This window comes from Protomyctophum bolini (assembly GCF_963924005.1).
Source record: "Protomyctophum bolini genome assembly, chromosome: 7".
NCBI lineage: Eukaryota > Metazoa > Chordata > Actinopteri > Myctophiformes > Myctophidae > Protomyctophum > Protomyctophum bolini.
In genome coordinates, this window is record NC_137868.1 from 32,231,442 (window position 1) to 32,245,402 (window position 13,961).

Consider the following 13,961-nt stretch of genomic DNA (forward strand, 5'->3'; position numbering starts at 1 on the left):
AAAATATATATTACAAATATCAGCAAATTATCGACTTTGATGTACGGGTTCGAATACTGGTTTTGATGGTCGAATATTCAACTATTCTGTGAATGCTCTAGTAGGTCCCTGTCCTGCATGTTCTTCCAATGGGTTCTGTCAACCGCCATTGGACGGTTGACACTGGATGGGATAGACGATAGACCACAGACCAAGACAGTAAAACAGAGTGGAGCCCGCAGGCACAGCTAAGACAGGGGAAGTAAGCTCACGGGGCAGCGTCAGTTGCGCCTTGACTCTCGTATGAATACGAGAGTCATGAACCATGGCTAGGGGCAGCGCAGGGGCAGTTAGTCACGCTATGACACGTTGGCATCTCCGTTTCCCACTCTGTCAAAGGGCAGGTTATAACACAGAGAAAGTTCATGCACAGTTCATGAACAGTCTACTTCGCCCAGCTACAGTATCTGCTTATAAGTAAACAGGGGACCAGCAGAGCCACCATACATACAACCCATCTTCATAATTAAGTCTCAGATATTATCTTTAAATGTCAAACCTGCTTCTGTGTCAATTGAGGCAAGCTCACACACACACACACACACACACACACACACACACACACACACACACGTCAGGGCAAAGGTGGTTTATAATGGAAGAACCAGTTTCTCTTAAAGATACACTTCAACAGAACTTAAACGTGGGTTAACTGAGGTTAACTCACGTTTAATAAAAGTTCTAATGTCTAAAGAGATGTACAGGTAGATACATTAAGTTCAGAGGTCTTCAATGGACTGCATTTCTATAAAAACAAGAACAAGAACTTTGACATTCAATGTATGCAATAAAGGTGCAATGATGAGGTAATGCAGTTTCAAGGCTTCGCAATATTTGTGAGCCATTATAAATTTGAGGGAAAGAAAAAAAGGAAAAGGTATTTGTGATCTAGGAAGGAATAAATAATACAATTACATTTTGTGAGAACTTGAAATACATCTCTCATAACGCAGACAATTGTTTTTGTCCCAGAAGAGAATGTAAAAAAATTAAAACGGGCAAATGAGAGAATATTAGACAGACATGAAGGAAGGACAACAGAAGCAGAGAGAAAACAAAGCTTCATGCATTTCTCTTATTGTACTCTCCTGTTCTCATTCCTTCCCTCTCTCATCTTTACCAGTCATGTATTTTTCCAGTCGCTCAATATCACACAAACCAGGCTTTGCCAACACACACACACACACACACACACACACGCGTGCACGCAGACAGCCCTCAACTGTTCCAGCTCCAATTAGCCAGAAGTGAGGCACAGAGGAGACAACATGTGTTCTAGTAGTGGCCACACTGTTGATCTGTCCTCGCTATCTGTCCCATCTGTCCATAGAATCAATCAATCAAGATGGTACAGGGGGGGGATGAGGGATGTGCCAAGCAGAATTTAGAAGAAGAGAGCAGCCCTATAACCCTGGTCTAGAGCCCGAGCCGATGACGGATGGCAATATAGAGCACTGACTAAAATAATTTTGAATTAAGTTTTTCAAAAAGGGAAATTCTAAAATACACTCACTCACGTGTCACATTGGAACACAAAGATTTTTTTCATGGCATATTGGATTAGTGCAGGGGTCTGCAACATAAGGCTCTACAAAACAAAACAATCAATGAAAATGTATAATGTTTATTTTTATTTTTGGTTTCTGTAGGAGGCCAAACGTGACAAACATTCTTACGTTTTCCAATTTTGTAAAAATGGGTAGAATAAATATTAATTTTCAACACATATGTCAACTAATTTGCGTCATAGTATGCGACACACTCAGCGCCGCGCCAGCCAGGTGTCTATTATAAACAAACCGGTGGGTGTGTGAGAGGCTGCTGCCTGCTACGCTACTACGGCTTCTACAGGGTGAAAAAGAAAGATAGCCGACGAAAACAGAGGATTTAACAGTTCGTGGACAGAGGCTTTTGCCTTCACAGCCAATGCAGATTGACTGCCTGTATGTTTAATCTGCAGTGAGAAGCCTATCAAACAACAAAAAAAGTAACGTTGAAAGACATTTCCAGGGAAAGCATACTAAATTTGCAGCTGACCACCCAGCTGGGAATGAGAGAGTGCTGTTGCAGAACTGCTGAAGAAAGTAGAAGAGAGCAAACAATCTTTTAAAAAGTGGATCTTCAAACTCCACCACTGCTGCTAGTTTCGTTGCAACCCGGGAGATAATAAAGCTTGGCAAGCCACATTATAATGAGTAAATTTATTTTTGGTCGAAAATGGCTCTTTCAACATCTTGGGTTGCCGACCATTAGTGGACATTAGTTACTTAGTTAGTTCAGTAAGTATGATGGCAATCCAATCAAAACCCTTTGCGTGCAAAATGGTCATTTTGTGTGGTGTTAGAGCAGTGATTCTCAACCTTTACTGGATAAGGGTCCATCATTAGAGCCCCGCATCTAAACATCTTCAATTATTTTGTAATTTTATAACCAATCCTTGAAGCTTTCCATTCCAGCTTTCTGGTTTTATTACATCATAAAGACCATCTCAACAAGTGTTAGCACGCCTACTAAACCAGTAGGGGAAAAACAACAACCACTTGTTTGTCCTCCTCCTGTCAGCCAACTGAAGAAGGGATTAAGAGCTCCTTTGGATTACCTAAACTCTGGTATTGTGTTCTGCTCTACGGTTTCACTTCATCAACGACCACTGGAGAATTACACAGGAGCCGCAGACACTGAGCTTGAAATACCCTCCATTCAAGACCCGGAGGGAGCTGTATGGTGGATGCATTGTGTGGCATCAGTTTGTATTATGTGATATTAGTTTGTATTATGTGATATTAGTTTGTATTATGTGATATTAGTTTGTATTATGTGATATTAGTTTGTATTATGTGATATTAGTTTGTACTAACAAAGCCTTGGAGTACAGGAGTCAGAATCCGTCCTAGTATATAGCGCTTATCTTAATACTCAAAGACATGTGTGGGGGCTGGGGGGGAAACATAAGAAAAGGACAACTTTATTAGAAAAAACAAGTAATAATAAGAATAACAAGTTAAAAACACATCAGCTAGGGAATGCTATTCTGAACAGGTGGGTTTTCAGTGCGGTTTTGAAGTTGGGGAGTGAGGGGGCATCTCAGATGTTTTTGGGGAGGGCATTCCAGAGGGTAGGGGTGGCCACAGAGAAGGCCCTGTCGCCCCAGGTTTTGAGCCTGATCTTCTTGTGGATCACAAGGAGGCTGGCGTAGCTGGACGTGAGGGAGCGGGATTGTGCGTGTGGCTCGAGGTTTGTACAACACACCACTTCACACCAACTGTGAAGTGAATGAATCACTTGCACATGTGACACCCCCATAGCCATAGGCATCTTTCATTTATCCTATCAGTACTCTCATAACACCTTGCATGTCTCTCATTCCTATCACAGATACGTAGGCTAAATAAAGCACTGAGTTACGCTGTATGTAGAGCTTGTTGATTAAACCTAGGACGGTGAACAGTCTCTCTCTGATAACAAATACTGAGCGAATTGCAAGACACCAGGGGAAGCAGGTGTGAGAATCATGAACAGGGATATTGGTATTTGGAATATATATTTCCAGTGCATTCAGGAGTGAAATGGCAAAAAATATAAGACAAACCAGTGATGCTCAAATATCTTTCTGTTTTGAAATGAATCCCATCACATTCAATGCCCAACGCTTCAATGTATCTCTCCTCTGAATGAGAGGAGTTAAAAGTCTATTTGTGTCCAGAAATACATCCATGGTCAGCGAGAATGGGCTCTCTCAAGTACGGTAATTGTAGCTCTGCTTCTGTCAGATGCTCAGCTGAAAATGAAACCTGTTCAAATCTTATTGGATAACTTTGAAAATCTTGAATTTTGAATACCAAGAAAATGTCTTTATTCTGATGAAAATGGGATCTTTTGTTGTTTTGTTTTCTATTAAAAAAATAGATTTTTTTCACCCGTGTCAATTATCTAATGTGATCCTGGGCTCTACGTATATGGGGGACATGGGGAGAGCAACGGACTTGAACTCATGCTTCCTTCATGCCAAGTGTCCAAGTTTCTCCTTTTACACCTGACAGGGGGGGGGGGGGGGGGCAGCATAATAGACTGCGTCACCCCAGTACTCTCTGGTAGCCTTTAGCTAGGCTATAGCATAGACACTTTAAACTCCCTTCCTTTGTGTAGAATGTAAATGTAGAATGTGTGTCAGGGTGTGTGCAATGGAGAGCGGAAGAGACTAGAGAAACTTACTCTTTGCAGGCATTGGAGACATGGTCAGGTACGGTGTATTTACAATCCATAATCATAGTCAGGGTCTCGCTGTCATTGGCCTCCTGGAAGGGTGGCTGGCCACATACCAACATGAACAGTATCACCCCCAGACTCCAGATATCTGAGACAAAAAAAAGAGACAGAAAAGGAAAGACATTAAGCATGGTTATAATTCAGTATCTCCACTAGTACACATGCCCAGGAGGCATCATGCCAGAGCTCCGAGATCCAGCACGTTGTATTGATCTTATTTGATTGTACCGTTGATGCTATATGTTTTTTGACTTGTACAGCACTTTGGTCGATGACAGTCGTTTTTAAATGTGCTTCATAGATGAAGTTTGATTTGATAATTATATCATTCATTATATAGATTGCAAGTATAGAAAAAAAAGAAATATACAGAGCTGACAAGAGACACAAAGAGACACACATACACATACACAGTGAGTGACAGTGACCCAAGGGGCTGTGTCTGTGTGTGAGAAGTGCTTTCAGAGAGAGAACAACTCAGTCACCACTGGGCACATTAACAAGCCTGTCCTGGCTGTCATATCTGTCTTGTCACAGGAGGAATCCAGCCAATATGCAGGAATAGGTGTGTGTGTGTGTGTGTGTGTGTGTGTGTGTGTTAGACCTGGATCGTTTAAAAAAATAGGCAGACACATCTGTGATTTATGTGTGTTTATTCACGTGCATGCATCTGCGTATGTGTGTACACTAGTACATTGTGAAGCTAAAGTGTCAGCGTGCAGATTGCAGAAGCAGTGAGCCATGCAGATGGTACACAATCCAACGCATACGGTGACAGACGGAGAGAGAACCAACGGATGTCAGGTGAGACAAAGCCTCCCTCCAGCATGGAGTTGGGTTGGAAAAGTAAACAAATGATATCTAGCTCATCGTAGCAGAGCGCACACAAACACTGTGTACATATAAAATCCAAACATTGAGTCAGCCGCTCCTCATATAAAAACTAACTCGCTTGGGTGCACTCTGCTCCTTGGGATATTCATTTGAATAATCATTTACCATTTATCATCAGTCTACAGCTTAAACTGAAAGCTGAAACGGAATACATACTCTTTCAGACTGGAGGAAAAAAAGATTGGCAGCTCTTAATTAATTACCAGGATGAAGATTTTATGTAACTTTCTAATTAAGATGATGGCTTGAGATGCTTAATGGGAGCTGGCAGAGTGGAGCTGTGATGGAGCACGGAAAAACATGCCAAATAGGAAAAACTCTAATGAGCACTCTTCTCCAGAATAGCCTGATAAGGACTTTTTCCACTGCAGCAACTCTGCCCAGGGTTAAGACCAAAGTAGGTCTGCAGCCGCTAATCGATAACATCAACTGAAACCACAACATATTGTAGCTTTCTTTCTTTTGCTACTAGTTCCACTTAATTTAGCTTACATTACCTCTTCATGTAAAACTATAATTTAAGTGTTCCCCCGCGGAATCTATCCAATGTCCATAAGACTAAGCCTTTGTGCCATTCCTGAAACTTTCTGATCAGCAGCTTTGTCTGTCTGCATTCTATTATTGAGCAATTAACTTTGTTTGTTCCACACAATTTTCCAAACACCCAGAAAAATAAATCCCATGAGACAGAGGGACACCTGGACTTACACCAACAGTACGTTTTAACAGTGATTGAGCATCGGCCGAATAAAAATCGCCTAATCGCCCAGTATCACCCAAAAAGATGAATTATCTTTTTGGGCAACGTTCCTGCCTGCCGGTAGTTGCCGGATCACATAGACAAATAATGCACTTACGGAAAATTCGTCTGGCTGTCGCCCGCTGTTAAAACGTACTGTAAGGCCCAGCAGTGTTGTCGGGCCTCCACAAGTCCACAGTAGGACACACACAGTGCCATTCCGAGCCCTGTTCCAGCTCCTTAAGTGCCTCTCCTCTCCCCAGTCCCAACATGCTAGGCTACACCCAATGGTATGAAGGAAAAGTGCCTCAGAAGCATTTTCATATAGGAACCATTAGATCATGTGCTCTCGCAGGATTATGCCTGATTTATACAGTATACTTTGTCGCCCCTGCGATGAGTTTAAAAAAACAAATACTCAAATGTAGGTTAAGTAGCAGGTTAAAGCATTATTCCTGTATTGTCCAGATAGAGAAATGGAAATACATCGGCAACATTTAGCTACTAAAGATAAGCAAGTAGGCAACAACCATCAATGTGTATGTTGAATTCAGAAATGATGATACGTAGATCATGTATTCCGGTTGTACCTCGTTGTTCAGACCACATATGGCCATAGCCATTATTCTAACAAATAGTTTTCATCCAATTTTGTGATCCCATCTCCTCTCCTGCTGATAAAGTAACAGGCCTGTGAGTAGTGAAAGGTTAGCTCTCAGCAAGACATCAGCTTCGCAATTAGTCCTCAAATGTGTCGACAAACATGGATCAAACGATGCCTCAGCTCTCACAGAGGCAGGGGGCTGAGGTGTGTGCTTTTGTGGGTGTGTGCACGCGTGCACGTTTCACTCCTTCGGCTGAATGATTTTTGGAATTTGGATATGGGAGTATAACCTTGTTATATCAGCCAAACCCATGGTGTTTTGAGTTTTCAACAAGACCACATTCACCATTCAGATATTGCTGAACAGATTTCAGCTGAATTCACATGAAGTATGCGCAGCATGTATTCCACCAGGTATTGATTTATTCCGACTCTACCATAGAGAGTTACTTATTCGAGGATTTGTGTTCATAGTGAGCTGCTTCTTGTGACTGATCAGTGTGAGAGCCCAGCTTACACACACACACACACACACACACACACACACACACCGGGAAAGCGGCTGTCATTTTAGATTTCTTTTTTTTTCCTTCATAAAACTCTTAGAAGAGTGGTTTATAACAGTGGTTCTCAAAAATAGAAGATATACAGGATTACAGTACATCTGCTATTTTGAATACATTATTATATTATTATTTTTTAAACTTGGCACAACACACTTTCAGATGAGGATCCACAGTCAAATAGACACACATTTTGGGGGTCCTCCTTGGCACGAAAAGGTTTGAGACCTACCCAATCACCAGTGTGTGCATGCGCCATGCATGTGTTTTGTGTTTGTGCTATGACACACACCATGGTTGTCCTTATGCCAACCAAAGGAACATAACACACATGTTCCAACCACCACCACCATCATCATCAAAAGAAGATATTTTCAAGAAATAGCTGACCCAGTTTCAGGTACAGGGACAGCCCAGGACACACACGCACATATCCTGCATCAGTCGCATTGTCATGAGACACTCTTATTAGCTTCTGGTGATGATGCGGTACATTGTCCTTCAGCTAGCTGCAGTGTAGCCATATGCAGTCTTCTAGGTCACCGTTTCTCAAACAGTGGGTCGGGAGTCGGAACCCATCTTTGGTAAACATCTCCTTTTTTCAGTTTCCTACATTTAAAAATATATACAGGTATACATTTCAAAAGATTTCAAAAAGTAAAAAATATTTCCATCAATTATTGAAATTAAAGTATTTCGTAAATAAAATAAATAAATCAAATCATTTCCATAAATAAATTAAAAATAAATGTTTAAGAAGTAGTGGAAAAAAGTAGTGCAGATCTACAAGCTCACAGCACAGTGTGAGCCTGTAGATGTGCTATTTTTACTAGTTTGGGTCCCGGACAGATCTCTTTTGAGTCTTCTTAACCTAAAGAAATTGGGAACCACTAGGTGTTTCTTGCACCCTGATATTTTTGTGCTGGATATTAAAGAATAGCAGATATACTACGAGCTCACACTCACAGCGCGTCACTTCTCACTGGCCCTTTTTCCACTGGTTGGGAACCGGTTCAGTTCTTTTTGGTTCTTAGTCCATGAGCCAGAGCTCCAAAATTGGAACGTTAATTATGAATTGAGTGTGCAAAACCATACCTACGGTATAATGAAATTGTTATCGACATGAAACTTCCCCAGTTGATTACTTACACAAAGACAATGAGTTATTGTATTACAAATCTTAAATATGCAAATTAGGCATTATATAGGAAAATATGCAACAAACAAAGATATATGAAAAAGCTACTACTGTGGAAGGCTTATCACATTAATTTACTTATATTGATTGACAGTTAGCACACACAAATCTGGTAAAGACTTTTAACAAACAACGTGCACATTCTCTTAATCAAACATTTCTCCTTATATGTCTCTCCCCTGTGCACCTTACTCTCGTCCTCTCTCTCTTAATTATTATGGTCCCACCCAAATTGTCAGTATATTTAGTCTATATTATTACCGGTAGTCATCATGGCTAATTTCATTTTCATTTTGTTTTTATTTAGTTTGTCAGTTAAAAAAGGTCAAACATTTGTCGTCATAGTGAAATTTTCGATGAAATCAACACTGTGGTTAAACACATGGGAACACACTCAGTGACAACAGGCCTTGTCACAGGCAGACGCACAGGCGACACAAGGGGCTCTGCGATTGACAGCTGCAGAAATGTCCCAGGCAGCCCCTTCAGACCTACTATTATTCTACTACTCTTTATAGAAAACGGCTGTCCTACCCGAAGTCATGTGTCAAAACGATCACAATTCCGATGGTATTCAACGAAATGAGCAGCACACATTCACATACTGTAAGTGTGTCATGCAGACAAGAGTTTCAAATGATCGCTGTCGGGTTAACACCACAAACGTTTTATATATTGGAGATTGCTTGAATCACACATTGTCCCTGTATGCTCTTGACTATAGTGCTACATGTACAGTATATCCTGAGCGTACTTTTGTTTGCAAACAAAAACAAGAAAGCTAAACTCAGACAGCATCAAGATGCTTTCAAAGCTGTAGAGATGAGATGTTTCTCAATGTGCTGATGACTCTGCTATTCCCTGCAGTAACATGCGTGTAAGACACAGACACGCACGCACGCATGCACGCACGCACGGCGGCTGGGCTGTCAGAACATGTGACAGTTAGGCGTTTGAATCTTTAGCAGTAACCTTCACCAAACAAACGGGATAGACAGGACAGCCTGGCTTAACATTTGAATTCCATACTAAAGACAACCATATTAGCATTCAGTCCCAAACGCACCAAAAAACACTCCATTTAGAAGAGCTGAAACACTTTGTTGGTAACTTGGTTCACAAACTTCACATGGTAATAATACTCTACAGGAGGAGTGTACAACATTTTTCAAAGGGGACCACATTAAAAAATATATGAATATGTTGACTGCATCTCCTGTTTTTCCCCTTTTTTTCCTCCAAAGGGAGCTATTGTTTAAACATATGCAGATCTGTATATATCTGATTGTTTGTTTTTGCGTTTGGAGACTTCTGTCCAGGATAGGCTTCAGACATGCCTCCTCCTCAGATCTGAACCCATGTGATGTGGCGTTAGGAAGCCACTGCGACCACATTCCCTTGCCGACGTCCACCGCAGGCAGGGTGCGAACCTACAAACTTCCGCATGAAAGGCGTATGCTCCAACCGATACACTAGGGCGGCCCCACAGATCTGCATATATCTGGTGAAATGATATATTCACTACTGCTTTTTTATGTTGCAATATATATATACACATTACAAAACATATATCACAAACCAATATCGTCCAGCCCTCTTTCATCCTGTTTTAACAGCATTTGTGTGTCATACAGTGGGTCAAACTGTGTAACCTCAGAAGCTCCTGTGAGAAAAGGCAAACGCTCCAATGTAAAGAATGCTAAGGTAAGCTGGAAAACAATGTGTGTGCGATACCTCACAAAGAAAGAATGCAGGCGATACGGGCGGATCTGCACTGTAGTGCTGCTGAATCCTACTGACCTACGCTAACCGCCGTTCCCACGGGAGGGCAGAGGTAAACACTAAACAGACAGGCGTGGCACATAGTTCACATACGACTCAACGAGAATACACACCTGATTTATGCTTACTGAAAATATCTGATATACAAGCTCAAACTGCAACTTTTCTGTGGGCGACACTGGTGCGCAAACTATGTTTTTATTAAAGTGTAAAATCACAACAAGTTGTATATGCTTTACATGTAGAGCAGAGACCCCACAATGTCCCATTTTTATTTAGTATAAAATAAATTAAGCAACAGTCATACAGTACACGGATGCCAGAATTACTGATGGAATCTCGGATGGCTTCAAAAAGCAGAGAGGAAAACAAATGTCCAGCTTTTTTATTTCCATTATGATTGGAGGATTGGTGGAGAAAGATTTTTCTTGTGCGACTCCAAATAGTGCTAATTGGTGCCCTGGGCGGGTTTTCTCCCTCACACTTGGAGTGACATGAAGGGTAACAGATGTTGAGAGAGCCCTGGCACACAGTGGGGCAGGCAGGAGGCAGTCTCACGTCATTGATCACAGAGAAAGAGGGAACCACCAAGAGATCGAGTCAGTCCAAGAAAGACAGACAGACGGACACAGAGAGAGAGAGAGAGAGAGCGAGAGAGGGGGAGAAAGAGAGAGAGAAAGTAATGTAAATGTGCACAATCTCTAGACACTAGAGATGCTTAATATGGATGTGAGCTAGAGTGACTGAATTAACTTCAACATATCTCGCCAATGTCGCATATATTACCATCATACTGTAGGTGGGTCTTTGACCTTTCTATAAGGAAAACAAAGGACCAGATTCTAATATGATTGGTAGAATCAGAATGCAATGGTCATTTGTCATTAAGATTAATAGCAGGACAACAAGTGAAAGAGAATGTGTGTGAGGGGGGCCAGTAAAATAGGCAGAAAATTCATATTTCGTAGTACAATCAATGCAAACAATACAACAGGCTGCAGTGCATACGCCAAGTAGTGAGGTGATAAGAAGACCCCGCCAAGACTATTTCTCAGCTAATAGTAATTATCAAATGTATCAGTTACCCAATGAAAGCAAGGCTAATTGCGGAAGAAACCAAGCACATAGTGAAGATAATCCATCATTATGTACATGAAATTAGCTCTAAAGCATGTATGTAATCACTTTTTGTGAAATAAATGACTAAGACTAACTACTAGTACTGTATATGAAGAGATTAAGTACCCGCAAGGCTACTTCTTGCTGGATATTGTGTGTTAGTAGTACCCTTGCAGGTAGCTACTGATACATCATGCATCAGTCAATAGCCTATTTTCTAAATGATTCAAAAATATCTCACAAAGGCATGATCAATACTTTCATGCCGGGAACATCTGTGATCTCTTTTCTGCCTCTTGCAAAGATCGATTCCCTGTGAACTAAGGCTGTGCTACACTTTCAAACACACTTTCATCTTGTGTTATACACATGTTTAAGCTAGCCTGTGCTGCTCTACAGTGGCAAAAAAACAAACACATAAAAAACCCAACCAACTCCATCCAGTCCTCAAAGAGCTGTGGCAGTGTGCCCCGGGACCTGTGGTAGTGTTTAACTAACTAAACTGGATATATGCTGGAACTAAAACCTCACAACACGTTGGCTGTGATCAGTCTGATGAGTTTGAGTTGTGAGCTTTTTGAGTGGTGCAACCACTCCATCACACAGCTATGTGTGTCCCTGGGTCTGTCTGTTTGTCTGTCCAAGCACGAAAATAGCTTGGTTGGAAACTCTGTTATTTCTCGACCGTTTCGGACACGGGGCGGCGCCACATTTCGAGGGGTCTGGATGTTCCAGGGACCCCCCACACGGTAACTGTCATTTCTCGACCGGAACCGGGCCAGCCCCCTGGGCGCTTTCCTGTGGGTCAGGAACTTCCGTGTTCTGTGTTTACAGGTATGTCCATACATTTATCAATTCTACGTCTGTGTACAGAATAACAAGCAATGCTATGATACAGAGGTTAAGAGGAACAGTTGTGGGAGAGAGAGAGAGAGAGAAAGTAAGAGAGAGACTGAGAGACACACACAGACAGTCATGCTACCAGCAGCACCTCACAGCTGGCTCACTCACACTGGCAGCATCCATTGCCATAGCAACACCTGCTGCCTGCCCGTCTCAAATTAGTGAATTAAATGTGCTTCTGCCAGGACCCTCTGGCAAACTTGCACACGCACACACACAGTCACACACCTTCATGTTTGTAATTGTCCCCCCCCCCCCCCCCATTTCCCTCAGAGACAGGAAAAGTGAAGGCAGCCAGACCGCCATTATATTTGACATTTAAATTTGAGACATTATGCTGATGGTCTTACAGAGTGCACAGTAAACTGCCAAAACAACTGCCTCAGGCCGACAGACAAAGGAGCAAACAATGACCTTGGCTTAGAGGAAACGGGAAGTTGAAGGGAGGAGCTGTCTTTACCCTCCTCTTTCATACATTCCGGTTTTTGTCCTCCACTCAACGCTTGGAGAGATATAGAGCAGTGGTTAAGCCTAACCTTTCAGCTCAAGACCCCAAATATGGTCTCTCCCCAGGGCCCAAACATACAAAATAAGTAAGTTTAAAAACAACTTCAAAAAGAGTGAAAATAGCCAATCTTCTGTAAAGCACACAACCTGCCACAATGAGATGCGTATAACATTTATTTTTATTTTTATAAGTATTTACTCACAATCCATAAAAATGGTGTTTGGAAAAGTAGCAGCATGTGTCACTGTCACGTACTGTAAGCAGCCTGCAACAGAGTCAGTTGTGTGGAGGTATTTTAAGCTATGTGTTTTGCTTTCACACCCAACACTACAGAAGCTTTTATGGCAATAAGAATGAATGAAAAGTCAATTACAAGTTCCAACCTGTGGCTTTGTCACTCTGGGATACTTTGTTACTCCAGGCAACATTGCAGCTCCAGTTGAAAAACGTCCAACTCATGTGTCACACAATGCCGATACCACTTTGGTATCACAATTTAACAAGCATGGTGCACTGCCACTGCCAGCAGAGTTGTTGGAACTCGGGATGGGTCTGATTAATAGGATAATAATTTGTGTGTGTATATATGTATATACATTGATGGTAATAGTATGTTATCATTAGCCTGATTGAGGCAATAAAATTACAAATGTTTCTCCACAATTTATGGGTTTTTTATAGTTTATTAACAGCAGCAGCTGCTGTACATTACAGTGCCAGTAAGTTTATGTCTATACAGGAATCAAGTCTAGACAGCTGGAGCCAATTCTCACAATGACAGCCCAAAATGCTGTCAGAAGCTTAGTCTGTGCTCTTCGGGATACCTGAATAAGATTATGGTGTGGATATCGAAAAACAAGAGATCAGAAAACCTCTCATCTTTTACTGTATTTTCCAGGACCGATTATCGGACAAAAAGGTCACAATCATTAATACATTTTGTTTGTTGATAAGCTAGTCTAGCCGGCTCTTATCGACCTCAAAGTTTGGGCTCCAGTTTGCTTCCCAGTTCCCAGCGCGTCACCATTCATAAAAACCATGTTTATTCTCCTCTCCGGCCACCAGAGATTGAATTACTATGAAGTTATACAAGAGTAACAAACTGCTACAAAAGAACAAACAAATACAACTTCTTCATATGAATACTACTAGTATTTAAGCATTTAATTTAAGAGTAAAACATAAAAGAAATGGTATCGGACTGGTATATATAGCAACTACCACCACTAACACACAATCACAGACCACCTCTTCCTCTCCCTTTATCTCCCCTTCCATTACTGCCTTCCTCCTCCTCCTCAGCCACTGCTACGGTTTGTTTATTTGGTTTGGAGTAGGTTATTGCA

At 41.6% G+C, this 13,961-nt stretch overlaps 1 protein-coding gene across 1 annotated transcript in view; it reads right to left on the reverse strand.

Annotated features, from left to right (window-relative positions):
• The window catches only part of snrka (SNF related kinase a), a 47,071-nt gene that overhangs the window by 19,866 nt on the left and 13,244 nt on the right, over positions 1 to 13,961 (reverse strand). Inside the window, exon 3 of the mRNA XM_080768861.1 lies at positions 4,252 to 4,393. Within this exon, the coding sequence (XP_080624987.1) occupies positions 4,252 to 4,393 (142 nt within the window). The remainder of the gene's footprint in view (positions 1 to 4,251; positions 4,394 to 13,961) is intronic.